The 15221-nt window shown below is 45.6% G+C and overlaps 1 protein-coding gene across 2 annotated transcripts in view; it reads left to right on the top strand.

Annotated features, from left to right (window-relative positions):
* The window catches only part of SUFU (SUFU negative regulator of hedgehog signaling), a 110896-nt gene that overhangs the window by 31435 nt on the left and 64240 nt on the right, over nt 1-15221 (top strand). For both annotated transcript variants that reach the window (XM_030865476.3, XM_030865475.3), the window contains exon 3: nt 1847-1983. In XM_030865476.3, coding sequence (XP_030721336.1) covers nt 1847-1983 — 137 coding nt within the window. The remainder of the gene's footprint in view (nt 1-1846; nt 1984-15221) is intronic.

The raw sequence follows: 15221 nt of genomic DNA, 5'->3' as shown, positions 1-15221 counted from the left end.
TTTTTGCGGTTAGAAATCATGTATTTTTCTTGGCCTGAGATGAAAGCCCTGGGAGTAATGGTCTAATACATTTTACAAAGCTGCCTCTAATTGGCGGCTGCTTGAAATCTTCCCTTTGCCCTAGTGACCCATCTCCCTTTGTAGGGTTTTAACTCCAAGTCAGTCTTGCATTACCCCAGGTTTTCATACCCCTCGCGAGCCTATAGCCCTTGGGAGGCAGCTCTTACAGCCTCAGCTTGCTTAGCTATTCCCTCAGCCTTTCTGCATAGAATTGCCCCCACACAGGGCAATTCAGCAAGGAAGGAAAATAGCTTACACTGCATCCTGCCAAGCATCTTCTAGCCCGGTCTCCAAAATTCTAGGAGTGTACCCTCAAAAGGGAGTGTGCCTCCCACAATTATACATACTCAGAGAAAATAGTGATTCTAAGGCTCCTTTTCAGTCCTTTAGAGGACTTAGCTTATCAGAGGTGAGCTCCTCACTGCAGCCAGTGCAGGAGGGCTGGACTAACTCCTGGGTACACAAGCAGGGCTAGCCCTGATGTCAGAGCTTCTGAGACGTTAGCACCTCTTTCTGCCCAGTCTCCCGGCCCGGCCCCTTGGGGACGATGATGGTGATGATGGAGGAAAGATGCCACGTGGAATCCCAGGGTTGGGCACTGACTGCATCACTGCCCCTTCAGCATTCTCCCCTCTGACCGCCTGTTCCGGTAGCTTGGCGCACAAGGAGGTGTTGGCTGTCATTTTATTTTATGGCTTGTATTTGTATGCTGAGGAGGTTAAATGTGTATAATCATTGTGGCTCATGTTTGTACAAGATATTATTACTGAAAATTATATCATGAACATAGTTTAACTTTTAGCTCTTCCCATGCTGGCAAGCCTCCTGTAACTCTCAGGAGCCCCTCCCTGAATGCTTCCCTCACCCCAGGAGGCGCCACCACCAACCAGCGTTGCTCTCTCGTCCACATCAGTTCCCTCTCTGGCAGAAGTCCATTTCAGGGACTCCTGTGGACACTCAGCCTCCTGGGCGTTTCCTAGCAGACAGCGAGGCAGGCACTGCTCCCCCTGCCTCATCTCCCTATGATGTTTGTGGCCACCATCATTCTGGGCCACTTGGGGATGGGAAGGGAGGGCAAACTCTGCTTCCTCAAGGTTCCAGTGATTGAAGAGTACACACAGGGTGCCAGGTTTCAGGAAGAGCATGTGCTGATTGATGAGTGCATGTGGGGTGCTGGCTTTCAGGAAGATCATGGGCCCGCCCAGTATTTGGATATTTGGAATCTGCTTTGGGACCCATCCTCAAATGCTGAGTTTGGAGGCCAGCCAGTTTAGCCCAAGGATTGTCCCCTTGTGGGGCAGGGTGGAGGTGGGAGTGGAGAAAGGGTCTCATCCTCATACAGTACGACATATATCCTTAGCAAAGTAAGTAGGTGCTTATTAATACCTTGAAGGAATAAAGAGTGTAAGGGTTATTTTCAGTAATGGAAATCTTCCCTTTGCCCTAGTGACCCATCTCCCTTTGTAGGGTTTTAACTCAATCATACAGAAAGGAATGTTCCAGAGCCACAAAACCTGGAACTCGTAATTCAGAGTACCAGCAGGGGAATTTGATTGGCGGGGCTGAGGTCATACACATGTGCTGTAGCTGGCAGGAGGGCAAGGCTAGAGTTCTTGTTCCGTATTGGCTATCGAGGTCCTTCCTCCCCTCAAGGCTCAAGATTCTTCCGACTAGGGTGTTTGGATGCCGAGCCTACCCAAAAAGGGAAAGAACTTTAATTAGACAACGAAACAGTGTTTTCCCTAAGGTAGTTAAACAAAAAACATTTGCTTTTTATTCCTTCCAGATTCACAGGAGCAGATGGACCTAGTGGTTTTGGCTTTGAGTTGACATTTCGTCTGAAGAGAGAAACAGGGGAGTCTGCGCCCCCAACATGGCCAGCAGAACTAATGCAAGGCTTGGCCAGATATGTGTTCCAGTCAGGTAAGAGCCCCAGGAGCTGGCTGGTGTGCTTGTCCTTTCACCATGAGCCTGCTTGGGTTGGGAACCTGAAGGTATATTTTGATGTCCGTGGAAGGACCTTTCCTGGGAGTGCTATACCGCATTTGTACCATAAGGGTGGCTTGTTTCCTGGCGTTTCCTGGGTGGAAAGCTGCCTGGGCCATGGGAGGGAAGGATATGTCATATGACCTCCTGCAGCGGGAGTCCTTGACACCCTGAGCCTTGGTTGCAGTCTGCCAGCCATACTTCTGATTCCCAGCGAGCCAAAGGCCAGCTCAGCATGGAGCTGACCAGCACTTCCTCTGTCTCCCCCTTTTCCCACAATTAGCACACTCTTTCCTCCCTGATGCCAGTGGCCTAGCCACCTCCATTTCTGGGGCACGAGCACACATGTTAATCTTGGCTAAGTCTAGTGTTCACAGTAGAGGATAGGGCAGAGAGAGAACGAATTACCTTGAACTTGCTCGCTCACAGTGTGAACGGGAAGTTGGAATCAGGCAGGACCTTGACAGTCAGAAATACTGTTTGATTCACATGATTCAAGTGCCCTCCAGGGGATGGTCCTGTGCCCCTGGTGCCCTTCTGGAGACTGCTAATATGGAACCGGAAGTGGGGACTTTTGTGCTGGGAGCCTTGGTCGCGTGCCCTTGACTCAGCCTGCCTCTAGTCCTCAAGTGGAATGAAATGTCGGAGTGGAATTCAGTACCTTTTATGGAGGGTTTCATATCATCTGAATGTTTCTGTGTGGTTAATTAATTGCTCAGAAACATTTCCCATATGACTTTATATTTTGTGTCTTTGGTTTGGTAAGTAGTTTTCAAATGAAAGCCAACACAATTTTATCCAACTCTTGCTCTTTGACTGTCATAGATAGGAGCAGACTAGCATCTAGGCCAGGGTCTCTCAAAGTATGGTCCTTGGACCCCTGCATCAGAATCAGCTGGAGAGCTTGTTGCAAGCACACATTCCTGGGCCCCAGAGGAGATCTCTGACTTAGAATCTTTGGTGGGTGATGTTCCCAGATGCTCTGGTAGAGACTAAATTTGGAGAACCATAGATCTGGCAACTTCTCTGAGTATAGTGACTTTTTTTTCAGCCTTGAGTAGGCTATAAATTGGGGGTGCAATTGACCATGTAGGTTGAAACCCTCTGTCCTCGTTTCAGACCCCTGGGGGTCAGTTGTTGGCTGGTTGGCCATCATGTAATGGGACTGATCCTTAACTACCATCTATCATTGTGTAGCCTATGGGATAGTACCCTTTTGAAGACTACAGTGGGTCTTCTGTAAGCAAGGGTTCCCAAACCTGGCTGCTCATGAGATCCTCTGGGATCTCAACACACTGAGTCCCAAACGCTCCCGGAGGGCTCTGATTCAGTCGGTCAGAGGTGGGACTGGGGCATCTGTTTCTTAACCAGCTTCCCAGGGGATTCTAATGCAGCTGGTCTGGGGATGTTGTTTGGACTCTAAAGGACTGTTGATGGGAAGAAGTATCATTCACAGGGGCGGGGGAAGCAGGCTGCTTGAAGCAGCTGGCTCATGTGATTTGGTACTATCCTAGCGTCTAGGTCTGCACAATCTTTTTTTTTTAAGATTTATTTATTATTTATTTTTGGCTGCATCGGGTCTTAGTTGTGGCATGGGGCATCTTTCGTTGCGGCATACAGGCTCTTCGTTGTGGCACGCGGGCTTCTCTCTAGTTGTGGCGTGCGGGTTTTCTCTTCACTAGTTGTGGCACGCAGGCTCCAGGGCACGTGGGCTCCAGGGCACATGGGCTCTGTAGTTTGCGGCAAGTGGGCTCTAGTTGAGGCACACAAGCTCAGTAGTTGTGGCACATGCATGGGCTTAGTTGTCCCGTGGCACGTGGGATCTTAGTTCCCTGACCAGGGATTGAACCTGCGTCCCCTGCATTGGAAGGCGGGTTCTATACCACTGAACCACCAGGGAAGTCCCCTGCACAATCTTTTAATGTTTTAAGATTGTGCCAGGAGTCTACTGCCTGAACCCACTGTGTCCCCTTCTCTCCCTTCTTTGATGCCTGTAACTGATGCCGATATAGAACTGTCTTTGAGAAAACAGACCTTTCTTCAGTCTAATGCTCTCCCAACTGACCTATTTCAGCTCCTGGAAAATAGACATTTCTTGACATGGAATTTGATCTACTATAGGAAATGGGGCTCTAAAGACTAGGCAACCTCTTGCTTGTATAGACAGGTAGCTTCCTGCCCAGTGCTTAAGCCAGTACATTTATATGTTTGTTTGCACTTAATGTACCTGCTCATGTGGATCAAGATCAGAGAAATGTAGAACAGGTGTTATGAATCACTGTCAGGTGGAGTCAAGCAGATGAACCTCTGAAATAGTTCTGATGTTATAGTTCTGAAATAATAACGCAAGTGGGGAGAAAAGCGGGATTTGATTTGCAAGGGTTCATTTCAGCCACACAGTAAACATCACAGTGACTGTTTTGCAACACTAATGTGATCATTGATTCAGGTACATTATCAACAGATGTCAAAACTATCAGATAAGAAAGATTGTTGGCGTATAACATAGTCACAAGGACTCAAAGAATCTCTCCACAGATTACTTATGCGCTACGAAGAGAAAAAGAATACCTTTACAATGGAAAAGTTTGGGTGGGCATCAGCTTAACCAAATGATCAAATGTAGCAACACAAAAATGGAACAAATGACTACTATGTACCTCCTTACATGTTACACTGTGAAATATAAAGCACCAACCATGTAACACTTTATTTATTTATTTATTTAATTTATTTTTGGCTACATTGGGTGTTCGTTGCTGCACGTGGGCTTTTTTCTAGTTGCAGCGAGCGGGGGCTACTCTTTGTTGGAGTGCGTGGGCTTCTCATTGTGGTGGCTTCTCTTGTTGCCGAGCACGGGCTCTAGGTGCACGGGTTTCAGTAGTTGTGGCACGTGTGCTCAGTAGTTGTGGCTCACAAGCTCTAGAGTGCAGGCTCAATAGTTGTGGTGCACGGGTTTAGTTGCTTGCGGCATGTCGGATCTTCCCGGACCAAGGACTGAGCCCCTGTCCCCTGCATTGGCAGGCGATTCTTAACTACTGCGCCACCAGGGAAGTCCCCATGTAGCACTTTTCCAAAAATGTTTCACCTGAATTGAATCCTGAGCATATAGTCAGGTAAATCCAGATTGTGGGATATTTTACAAGACAGCTGCCTGGACTCTTCAAAAATGTCAATGCTCTAAAAGAAAACATGGCAAGGTGCTGGAGCTGTCCTAGATCAAAGAAAACATGACAGTTTAAATGTATGTATGATCCTTGATTGGACCCTGAATTGGAAAAAAAAGGTTATTTTTAGGGCAATTAGAAAAAATATAGACTGTGTATTAGATAACAGTACTGTGTAACTGTGAAATTCCTTGGGTGTGATATGGTATTATGGTTATAAAGGATAGTGTCTTTGTTCCTAGGAGATAAAAGCTGAAGTATTTATGAATAAAATGACATGATATCTGCAACTTAACTTTCGAATGACTTGGCAAAAAAAAGTGTGTCGGGGGGAGACAGAGGAGAAAGCAAATGTGGCAAAATGTTAAAGGGTGAATCTAGGTGAAGGATGTATGGAGGTGAAGGGTATATTGTACTATCCTTCTAACTTTTCTATGGGACTGAAAATTTTGAGAATAAAAAGTTGTGGCTGTTTCTTGAGTGTATGTTGCCTGGTGTGGCTCCATAGTCCTGTCTGCTGCGACAGGCCCTTTTATGGTGTCTGTAATGTAACAGCTATAGTTTGTGCCTGTAGATCACTTCAGGCATTTCACAGCAGCCGCAGGATGACTACACTCCCAAAAGTATAATACCTGATTTTCTGTTTTCCAGATTTTCATAATATGATTGTACTACTTGAATAGTAACTAAAACAAATCTTCCTTAAATTCTTTTTGAAACATGGCAGGGAGTAGTAATTATTTAAATAATGGGAAAATGATGAAGAAAAGTATATGGCAACTGATGTAAGAGAGAAGACCATGGCTATGAGCCTGAATAGTGAGGACAAGAGCTAAAATTTAGTGGTGTGTTCTATGTGCCAGGTACGGTTGTAAGTGCTCGTTCAATGTGCAGTAAAGCCCTGTGAGTTAGGCGCTGTTATACCAGCTCTACAGTTGCAGAAAGGAAGACAGGCAGAGAGGGGAAGTAGCTTGTTCAAAATCACACAGCTAGTAAGTGCAAAGGACAGCCGTTGTAGTTCTTAACGCCGCTCTCTTAACCATGACACCACGTTGCTGGTGGCCCAGCTGATATTTGGGCTGCTACATGTCTCAGGCTGGACCATGAGGTTTAAGAATCATCCACATGGGTGATTGCACCTGTGCACATAGCCTCTGAGCTCCAGCATGCCTTGCTCGGGCATTCTGGAACATTTGGAAAATACATAGAGGAGGGCTAAAGCCATTCGTAATATTACCCAAATCCTCTTAAACCCATACTTTCATCTTTTAACTCTTGTTCATGAAAATATGCGTATAAAAAGTACAGCTTGCTGAGAGTTAACAAACTAAACATACCCCATGTAACCAGCACCCAGATCAAGAAACAGGCTAGTTCTCCAGAAACCTCCCTTGTGCCTCCTCTCAATCACCTTCTTACCTTTTCTTCCCTTCTCTCTTTCTCTCTTCCCTTCCCTCCCTCCCTGCCTCCCTTCCTTCCACCTTTCCTGTTTCACTGCATAGTACAGGTCCTCAGCCCAATGTCCCTGAGCTCGTTGGTAAGTTAGGTAGGTAGCTAGGCTACGTAGCCCCCATTTCCACTTCTCTCCCTGGCACTCTTCACCATCTTGCACGTTACTGCTAGATCAAGGAGGACAGAATAGTATCATGGTTAAGAGCATGGCCCCTAGGCCCAGACTGCCTGCATTTTTACCTCAGCTCTGCCAGTTACTGCCTCCTGACCTTGGGCATCATAACTTATTTGTTCAACTATAAAGCAGAGATAGTAATAGTAACTATACATGAAGTTCTTGAGATGATGAAATGAGTTAATACCTGCAAAGCACTTAGAACAGTGCTTGATACATAGTAAGTACTATTGATATATAAGTATCACCCACAATTATTATTATTATTCAGTCTTCAAAAACCTTATGTGAATAGAGAAGATGGGTACCTTGGTCTTTTTTTGCAGTATTAGTAAAGACCCCATTTTACAGGAAACGCTGATAGGAAGGAGATGCATTGCTTGTCCCTGTATCAGATGCCTGCCTCAGCTGATATGATAATATTTGGTGCCATTATCTTTCTTTCACACAGAAAATTAATAATAGTGACACAAATGAGGTAAAATTACCTCATTTTGTATATCACAGTGTAAACGCAAAAAGCAAATTCAGTTCAACTGTGGCTCCTTGATTTATGTAGTTGGCAGTGCTGGTAAAGTCTTATACAAATGAAATCCTATTCTATACGCAATAGAGCCCATGCAGTTTAGTGGGACCTTGTAAGTAAATCCTTTTTTATAAGGTGAAGAATCTTTTTATAGTGTGAATGATTGCCCCTTTTTGTAACTCTTTCGTAAGACTGGATCTAGGCCTTTCCAGTTTTCTCGGAGCAGAGCACACTCTCCTGATGCTGCAGAGAACCTCCCTTGTAGGCATTGCTCTGTCCCAACTGGTTACACTCTACAAGGGTTACACATATGTTATTATACAGAACATGTATTTTATGTTTGATGTATAGATAGATAGACCTACACGTGTATACCTAGCAGCATAGTTCTGTGTGGTGGTCTTGCCTCACCTGGGCTGTCCACCTTAAACTCAGTGACTTACATGGAGTACCCCGCCCATTTGCATGTGAGAACATGCTGAGCAGTATCTAGTAAGTGGAATGCTTAGACCTGCTTTTCCAGGTCTAAACAGCATCCACAGCTTTGCCATCCAGACTTAGAAACAGCATCAGGGCAGTGGGAGGCAAGGGAAAGAGACGACGAGACTCTGGGGGGTGGTGTGATGGGGAGTGGTGATTCCCACGCCCAGCCTGGGGCTGCATGAGGCTGCCTCTGACGCTTGCTCTGAAGAATGACTTGGACAGGTTCTGTAACTTAGCCCCGAACTGCTGGAGGGCAGTCACTTTTTGGTTGGTTTGCTCAGAGGTGGGAAGCTGAGCAGTAGAGAAAAGGAAGTGGAAACGTGAGAGGCCTGGGAAAGAAGAGTATCCAGAGAAGGTGAAGGAGTCAGGATGTGGGGGTGAGACAGGTTAGTGTTTCTTTGAGTCGGGATGCTCCTAATCATGAGCAAATGACAGAAGTCCAACAAAAACTACCTGAAATAATAACAGACTTTATTGGTCAGGTTACTGGGATGTCCAGGGTTTCAGGCATGGCTTGATCTATACGTTCGAACAGTGTCCTCAGGGCTCCGACTTGTGTGTTGGTCTTGTACTGTAGACTGACTCTTCCCACGTGCCAGGAAAGATGAGCACCACCAGCCAGAGTTTCCAGTTCTCCCAGTTTGTAGTCCCAGCAGGCAGAAGGCTTTTTACTTCCAACATTCCTCCGTCAGTCCTGGGGAAGGACCCAGATTAGTTCTGTCTAGATCAGTAGGACACCCCCCTGGTTGGGGGTGGTAGTCCGGATGGAGCACCAGGATTTATGTTTAAGGTCTTCTCCCTCCTCACTTCCAACTACACGGAGTGGGAGAGAAGTCCTCTAAAGCAAAGGGTAGAAAGCACTGGCAGAAAACATGTAGGTATAGCCCTTGGTAGGCAAAATCAGTTGCTCTCACAAGGCATCTACTGCCTCAGTAACTGTGATGTGCAGTTATGCTTGGAAGTCAAATCATTAGAGAATGCATAGGTGGAGCGGACACCTTTTGTTCTGTCTTGTATCTGTTGGGATGGTTTTGACTACAGGTAATAGAACACCCTAACTAAAATGGCCTCACAATAAGGGCACTTATCTTACAGAGCGAGCCATCTGGAGGTGGGGCGTTCCAGGGGTGGTTGTCATCTGTTCAGGGGTGCTGTTAAGGACCTGAGTGCTTTCTAACTTCCTGCTCTGCCTTCCTCAGCACTTTGGATTGACTTTTTAAACGTGTTCCCTGATACTCCAAAGATGGCTGCCGCAATCCCTAGCATCCTAGAATCACACCTGACAGAATCTGCAAATAGCAAAAAAGACACTTCTGTCCCGAGTATTTTTTTTTTCCTTAACTGGAGTATAATTGCTTTACAATGTTGTGTTAGTTTCCGCGGTACAACGAAGTGAATCAGCTATATGTGTACATATATCCCCTCCCTCTTGGGCCTCCCTCCCACCACCACCCCATTCCACCCATCTAGGTCATCACAGAGAACCGAGCTGAGCTCCCTGTGTCTTGTGTGTCTTTTCAAGACCAATCAAAGCCTCCACAGAACCGCCCTCATTGATCTCCTCTTGCATCTCATTAGCTAGAGTTCTGTCAGAAAAGTGAGACAAACATGTTGGCTTACCGATCAGTATCCACCTCCTAGGGCTGGGGATGGGCCCTTGTTCCCTGAAAGTCATGGCCAAGGAAAGGCAGAGGAAGAAAAGTGGGATTCTCTTAGTAAGAAGGGGAATGGCCACCAGGTGGGCAAAACAGTATCTGCTCCCCTACCCAAGAAGCCCCAAGCATTACCTGGGGTCAGAGGATCCTTGCATACTGATCAGGATGCTGGGCCGGTATAAAAGTGTCATGTGGAAAGAAAATGTGACAGGGTAGCTGTCATTGTTTCACCTGCTCCATAGATTTAGAACCAAATCCAGCCACTGTCATGAACCATTTGGTAAGTTCTGCAGTAAATACATCAGTAACTTCACCAGTAGACACTTCAACTTCTTTCCTTCTTTTTGGCAGCTAGTGTCTCTTACTTACCCATTCCCTTTTAATTTTATTGATCAGCTCACTTTTTCTTCTCAGATTGCCAGTGACTGTTCCCCTGCCCCCTTCCCTCTGGGTTTCATTAGAAATAAACCATTCCCCAGCTCAGCAGGGCTTGATTTCTGAGCTGTGCTTTAGAATTCTGCTGGAGAGGCTGCCTGCTCTCAGTTCTGCCATTGGTAGGCCTTAACCACAAATTCCAAGGCAATTTCACTTGAGTTTCAGGAGAAACATGGCCCCCCAATCTTGTAACTGACACTGTGTGGAAATTCAAGTGCCTTCGCTTGCTGCTGTTTAATGGCAACCTCATGACATGTGCTGAGTCGGCTCACTTTGTGATTCAGGCCCAATCAGGGAGACTGGGGGGAGGGTGCTGCCTGAGCATCCTGAACTCTGTGGTATGGACAGACTAATGACAACAAGAGATTTTTTTTTTTTTTTTTTTACATTTTCTTTCCTTTTCCCATTTATAAAAGAAATATTTGCTCATTATAAAACTGAAACATAGGGACTTCCCTGGTGGTCCAGTGGTTAAGACGCCGCGCTCCCCATGCAGGGGGCCCGGGGTCGATCCCTGGTCAGGGAACTAGATCCTGCATGCCGCAACTACGAGCCTGCATGCTGCAACTAAAGATCCCACACGCCACAGCGAAGACCCCGCATGCTGCAACTAAGACCCTGCACAGCCAAATAAATGAATATTAAAAAAAAAAACCTGAAACATAGAAATATATGACACAGAGTTAAAGTCCTTCATAATTCATTCCCCCACTGAGGAAACATTAGTGTTCTATATTTCAACTTTCTTTTCAATGCATATATCTTTTATAAAAATGGACCATGTTTTTCATAGTTTTTCAACTTAATGTCTTTTAGACATCTTTCCATGTTAGTATATTCTTTCTAACTGTACACTTTATTATCTAGATATACTTTACTTTAATCACTCTCCTGGTATTGGGCATTTGGGTGGTTTCTAATTTTTCCCTACCACAAACTTGCAGTGAGCATCCTTGTAGATGTATGTCTTTGCACTCTTGCCTAAGTATTTCTGTGGGATAAATTCCTAGAAGTTGGATTGCTAGGTTAGGGGAAATGAACATTTTACATGTTAACAGCCATTGCAGATGAATGATTATATTATTGTAATAATACTTTTGTGATCATCCATAAATGTTATAATTGTTTTCAACAAACAACAAAATGATTGTTATATAAATTGTTTTTATAGCAACCAAGTTGTCTTCTGAGTCCTTGAGAATTGATCCCCTTTCTTAGGTTACTTGGCCTGAGGAAGCTTGTTAATACATGTTAAACGGCATGCATTTGGGGTTAGGAAAGTGAGCAAGCTCTTATGTGGTTCTCATACTGTTTAGATTTAGCACAGGAACCCATCCATCATGCTTCCTGTGTCTGAAGCTGGAAGTGGTGAGGGACACACCCTGCTGCCTGAAGTCAGAGACTTTTCCAGATACTGACAGTGGGTCGAGTTTTATTAAAGAACCCCAATGAATTATGGAGTTTTTTTGAGTTTTACCTCCTCCTACCTTTTCTAAAGTTAAAATTACTAATGCAGTTAGTCTTTTCCTGTTGAGGTCCTTTTTTTTTTTTTTTTTGCGGAACGCGGGCCTCTCACTGTTGTGGCCTCTCCCGTTGCGGAGCACAGCCTCCAGACACGCAGCCTCAGCGGCCATGGCTCACGGGCCCAGCCGCTCTGCGGCATGTGGGATCTTCCCGGACCGGGGCACGAACCCGCGTCCCCTACATCGGCAGGCGGACTCTCAACCACTGCGCCACCAGGGAAGCCCTCCTTTTTTTTTTTTTAATTTAATAGTTAAAAGTAAGTAAATAAAACAGTAGCTATTGAGCACCAAGCCATCCTTAGCACTTACATTCTCTTATTTAACCTCTGCAGTAGGTGGCTAGATGAGGAAGATACTGATGTTGCCACTTTTCAGATGAGGAAATGGGCTCAGAGAGGTGATGGGCTTTGGAGAATTTCCTGCAGCTGGTGAGTGGCAGGAGCTAGTTTCCAGGGCCACCCTAACCAGCGTTGGTTTGCGTGCTGTGGCCTCTGAGCCTCCAGCGATCCATTTTATCTATTTATCTATCTATCTATCTATCTATCTACCTATCTGTTTATTTAGGCTGCTTTGGGTGTTGGGTCTTCGTTGCTGTGCAGGCTTTCTCTAGTTGTGGCGAGCTGGGGCTACTCCTCATTGTGGTGCGTGGGCTTCTCATTGCAGTGGCTTCTCTTGTTGCAGAGCACCGGCTCTAGGCACGTGAGCTTCAGTAGTTGTGACAACGTGGGCTCAGTAGTTGTGGCTCTTGGGCTCTAGAGCCCAGGGTCAGTAGTTGTGGTGCACAGGCTAAGTTGCTCTGCGGCATGTGAGATCTTCCCAGACCAGGGCTCGAACCCGTGTCCCCTGCATTGACAGGTGGATTCTTAACCACTGTACCATCAGGGAAGTAAGTCCCAGTGATCCATTTTAAATGACAAGAGGCCTTGGGGGAAAGGAGCACTTTTTTATTAGTTGTGTTTTTTATTTAAGTACCTGCTACATGCCGAGGACTCTGTCGGATGCTGGGTAAGCCCTGTGGAACAAATAGATAGGATCCCTTCCCGTAGGTAGTGGAGAGAGACACTGAAAACACAGGTGAATAAATATTTGATTCCATAAGATCGCAGAACGGGAAAGCTCAGGGTGCTTCAACAGAATAAAGTGGTGGACTCATTTTAGATTGTAGAGTTGGGCAAGGACAGGACTAAAGGCAAAGAGTGAGGAGAAGAATTTTTTGGCAGAGGGACCAGCACGTGTAGGCCCCTGAGGAGAGAAAGAGCTTGAGGAATATGAGGAACCGGAGGGAGAGAGAGGAAAGGGCTCAGGAAAAGCTGGAGGCTTAGCAGGCATGGAAAAGTGCTGGGCTTTGTACTTGCATTTGGACTCAAAGTCTTGATGAAGAGTCTGGATTTGATTCTAAGGGCAGTGGAGAGCTACAAAAGCATTTCAAAGAAGAAGGGGAAATGACCAGTTTGGGGAGTGAAAACACTTTAAAAAAAATTAAGATGTGTTTGGAATTGAGGTGTTCTGAGCTTTTTTTCTGCCTGTATTGTCAGAGTGGCCCTTCCCTAGAAGGTGCTGGGGCCGCTGCAGTCCTTGGAGCACAGCGTCAGAGGCATGGATTCTTCTCAGCCATTCTAGTCCTTGGGACCTTACTGCAGTGTAATCCTGCTGCCAGCCTGCCTCTGCTAAAGCTCCCCAGCCTAAGGAGGGGAACCCCTCTTCTCTCTCAGGGGTTGTCAGCAGCCTCTGCCTCCCTGTGCCCAGCAACACACCACAGGGCTCTCTTTCCAGGTTCAAGAAGTGGATCAGGCCTTGCTTCCTCATCCCTGCTCTGCAAGTGAGTGAAGGAAGTCAGAAGATTGAGTGAGGCACTTGGAGCATGTCCCCAGGTGTGAGACGTTGCTAGGCTGCAGTTCAGTTTCCCATCAGCAGCTTGCTTCTCTCTAGATGTCCCAGGTGTATTCCATCTTTATATCTTTGCCTCAAGTGAAGTTTTCTGAAAGGAGATGCTCCATCATTACCAATGAGAGCTATTGAGTTCTCTCGTTTCCTGGTTCCATTGCCCCAGTTAGCTAACTGAAGCCAAATGGAGCTGCCTGGTTTTATTAATATCATTTTTCTTCCTCATACTCTTTTTGATTTTCCTGACGTTTTCTTTCCCTCAGCCTGATTTATCCTCTTTTCTGGTTGCTATGGATCTGTAAAATATTTTCCCTTTCATCTGTTAGTAATACTTACCAACTATAAGGCAAAACAATCTCTGGTTTCTCTGTACTTTCTCAAGATCTTCGATTAGTGATTGAAAGATTGTATTTCTATTCCACTGAAATAAAACAGATCAACCCCTCAGAAATGGTCTTATGGCCTAAAATTTAAGTGGTTTGCATGTAAATTATAATTTATCCAATATTTAAATCTAAGTGTTTTTAGGGAAGACTTAAATCCTAAAAACAGAAGCTGACAAAGTATAGCCTGTGGGTCAAATCCTGATGGACACCTGTTTTTGTAAATAAAATTGAATTGGAATGCAGACATGCCCTTTACGTATTATCTATGGCTTTTGTGCAGCAGCAGCAGAGTTGAGTAGTTGTGACAGGGACTATATGGCCCTCAAAGCCTAAAATATTTGATATCTGGCCTTTCACTGAAAAAATCTGCCGACCTCTGACAGAGTGTTTTCCACTTCTGAATAACTATCCAAGTAGAGAGGTGACCATCCTTCCATCTCTGTGATAGATCCAGAGGCCCTGTGAGGTGCCTCGCTTTAGCTGGGGCCTGTGCGGTGGCCCAGGACAGAGGGATCACAGTACCTAGAGGTTTGTTGGGGGAGGAAGAATTTGAGGCAGATCCCTTTATCTTCCATGGGTCTGTATCTTACTTGGAGAACTGCATGAAATGTTTTGAGCTTCTTCTCAGAAAGGAGTTATTTGATAAAGGTAGTAAGCTAGGATATTCACCCTCAGACTAATTCTCTCTTCTCCGGCCCCCTAGGGAGTCTTAATTGTTTAGCTCTTTCAGCAGAATGCGGCTCTTTTGTCTCTAGCATCTGCATTTCAGGGACGCTCCCTGCAGGGGGCAGTGAGGGCTTCTGGCCAGTAGAACAGAGCAGCCGGTGTGTCAGGAGTAGACCCAGCACCTCTGCAGGAGGTAAAGCCTTCTGGTAACTTGAAGGGGCTCCTAATTGAATGTTCAGTGAAAGGGCTGGAGGACAGCACAGATAGGGGCAAGAGCGCAAGAGGCAGCTTGCCAGTTTGGCCATGTGGGACCTGTGGCACCTGTGGGTCAAAACTGAACATCTCTGAGACTCGGTTACTTCATCTGTGAAATGGGGTAATCAGGATATCTACTTCATAATATATTCAGTGTCCCTAGTACAGTACCTGGCATAATACATGGAAGCAGTTAATATTATTTATGTGGTCATTTAAGAAGTATATTGCAGGACAAAAAGGAAACAGGCTTAAAAGAACAAAAAAGATGCACATTACAACTCTATATAGAGTTGGGTCCTAACCCTGTTAACAATATGTACATGTCCATATAGATGCCTGGAGGAGATTCATGAAGATACTCACAGAGGCCATCCTAGGGTGATGGGGTTATGAGTTATTGACATTTTCCTTTTGGTACCTTCCAGCCATTTTAGAATTTTCTGCACAGAGCATGGATTTTATGATCAGAAAAAATGAGAAGGATAACTGTGACTGAATTTTTCAAAGAACTTCCCAGAGTCGGGAACGGTGAGCCCCGAGAAGCAGTCCCAGGCCAGTACCACAG

This window comes from Globicephala melas, chromosome 16 (genome assembly GCF_963455315.2).
Source record: "Globicephala melas chromosome 16, mGloMel1.2, whole genome shotgun sequence".
Classification (NCBI taxonomy): Eukaryota; Metazoa; Chordata; class Mammalia; order Artiodactyla; family Delphinidae; genus Globicephala; species Globicephala melas.
The sequence above is the reverse complement of the archived record's forward strand: the minus strand, read 5'-3'. Positions and strand labels throughout refer to the sequence as shown.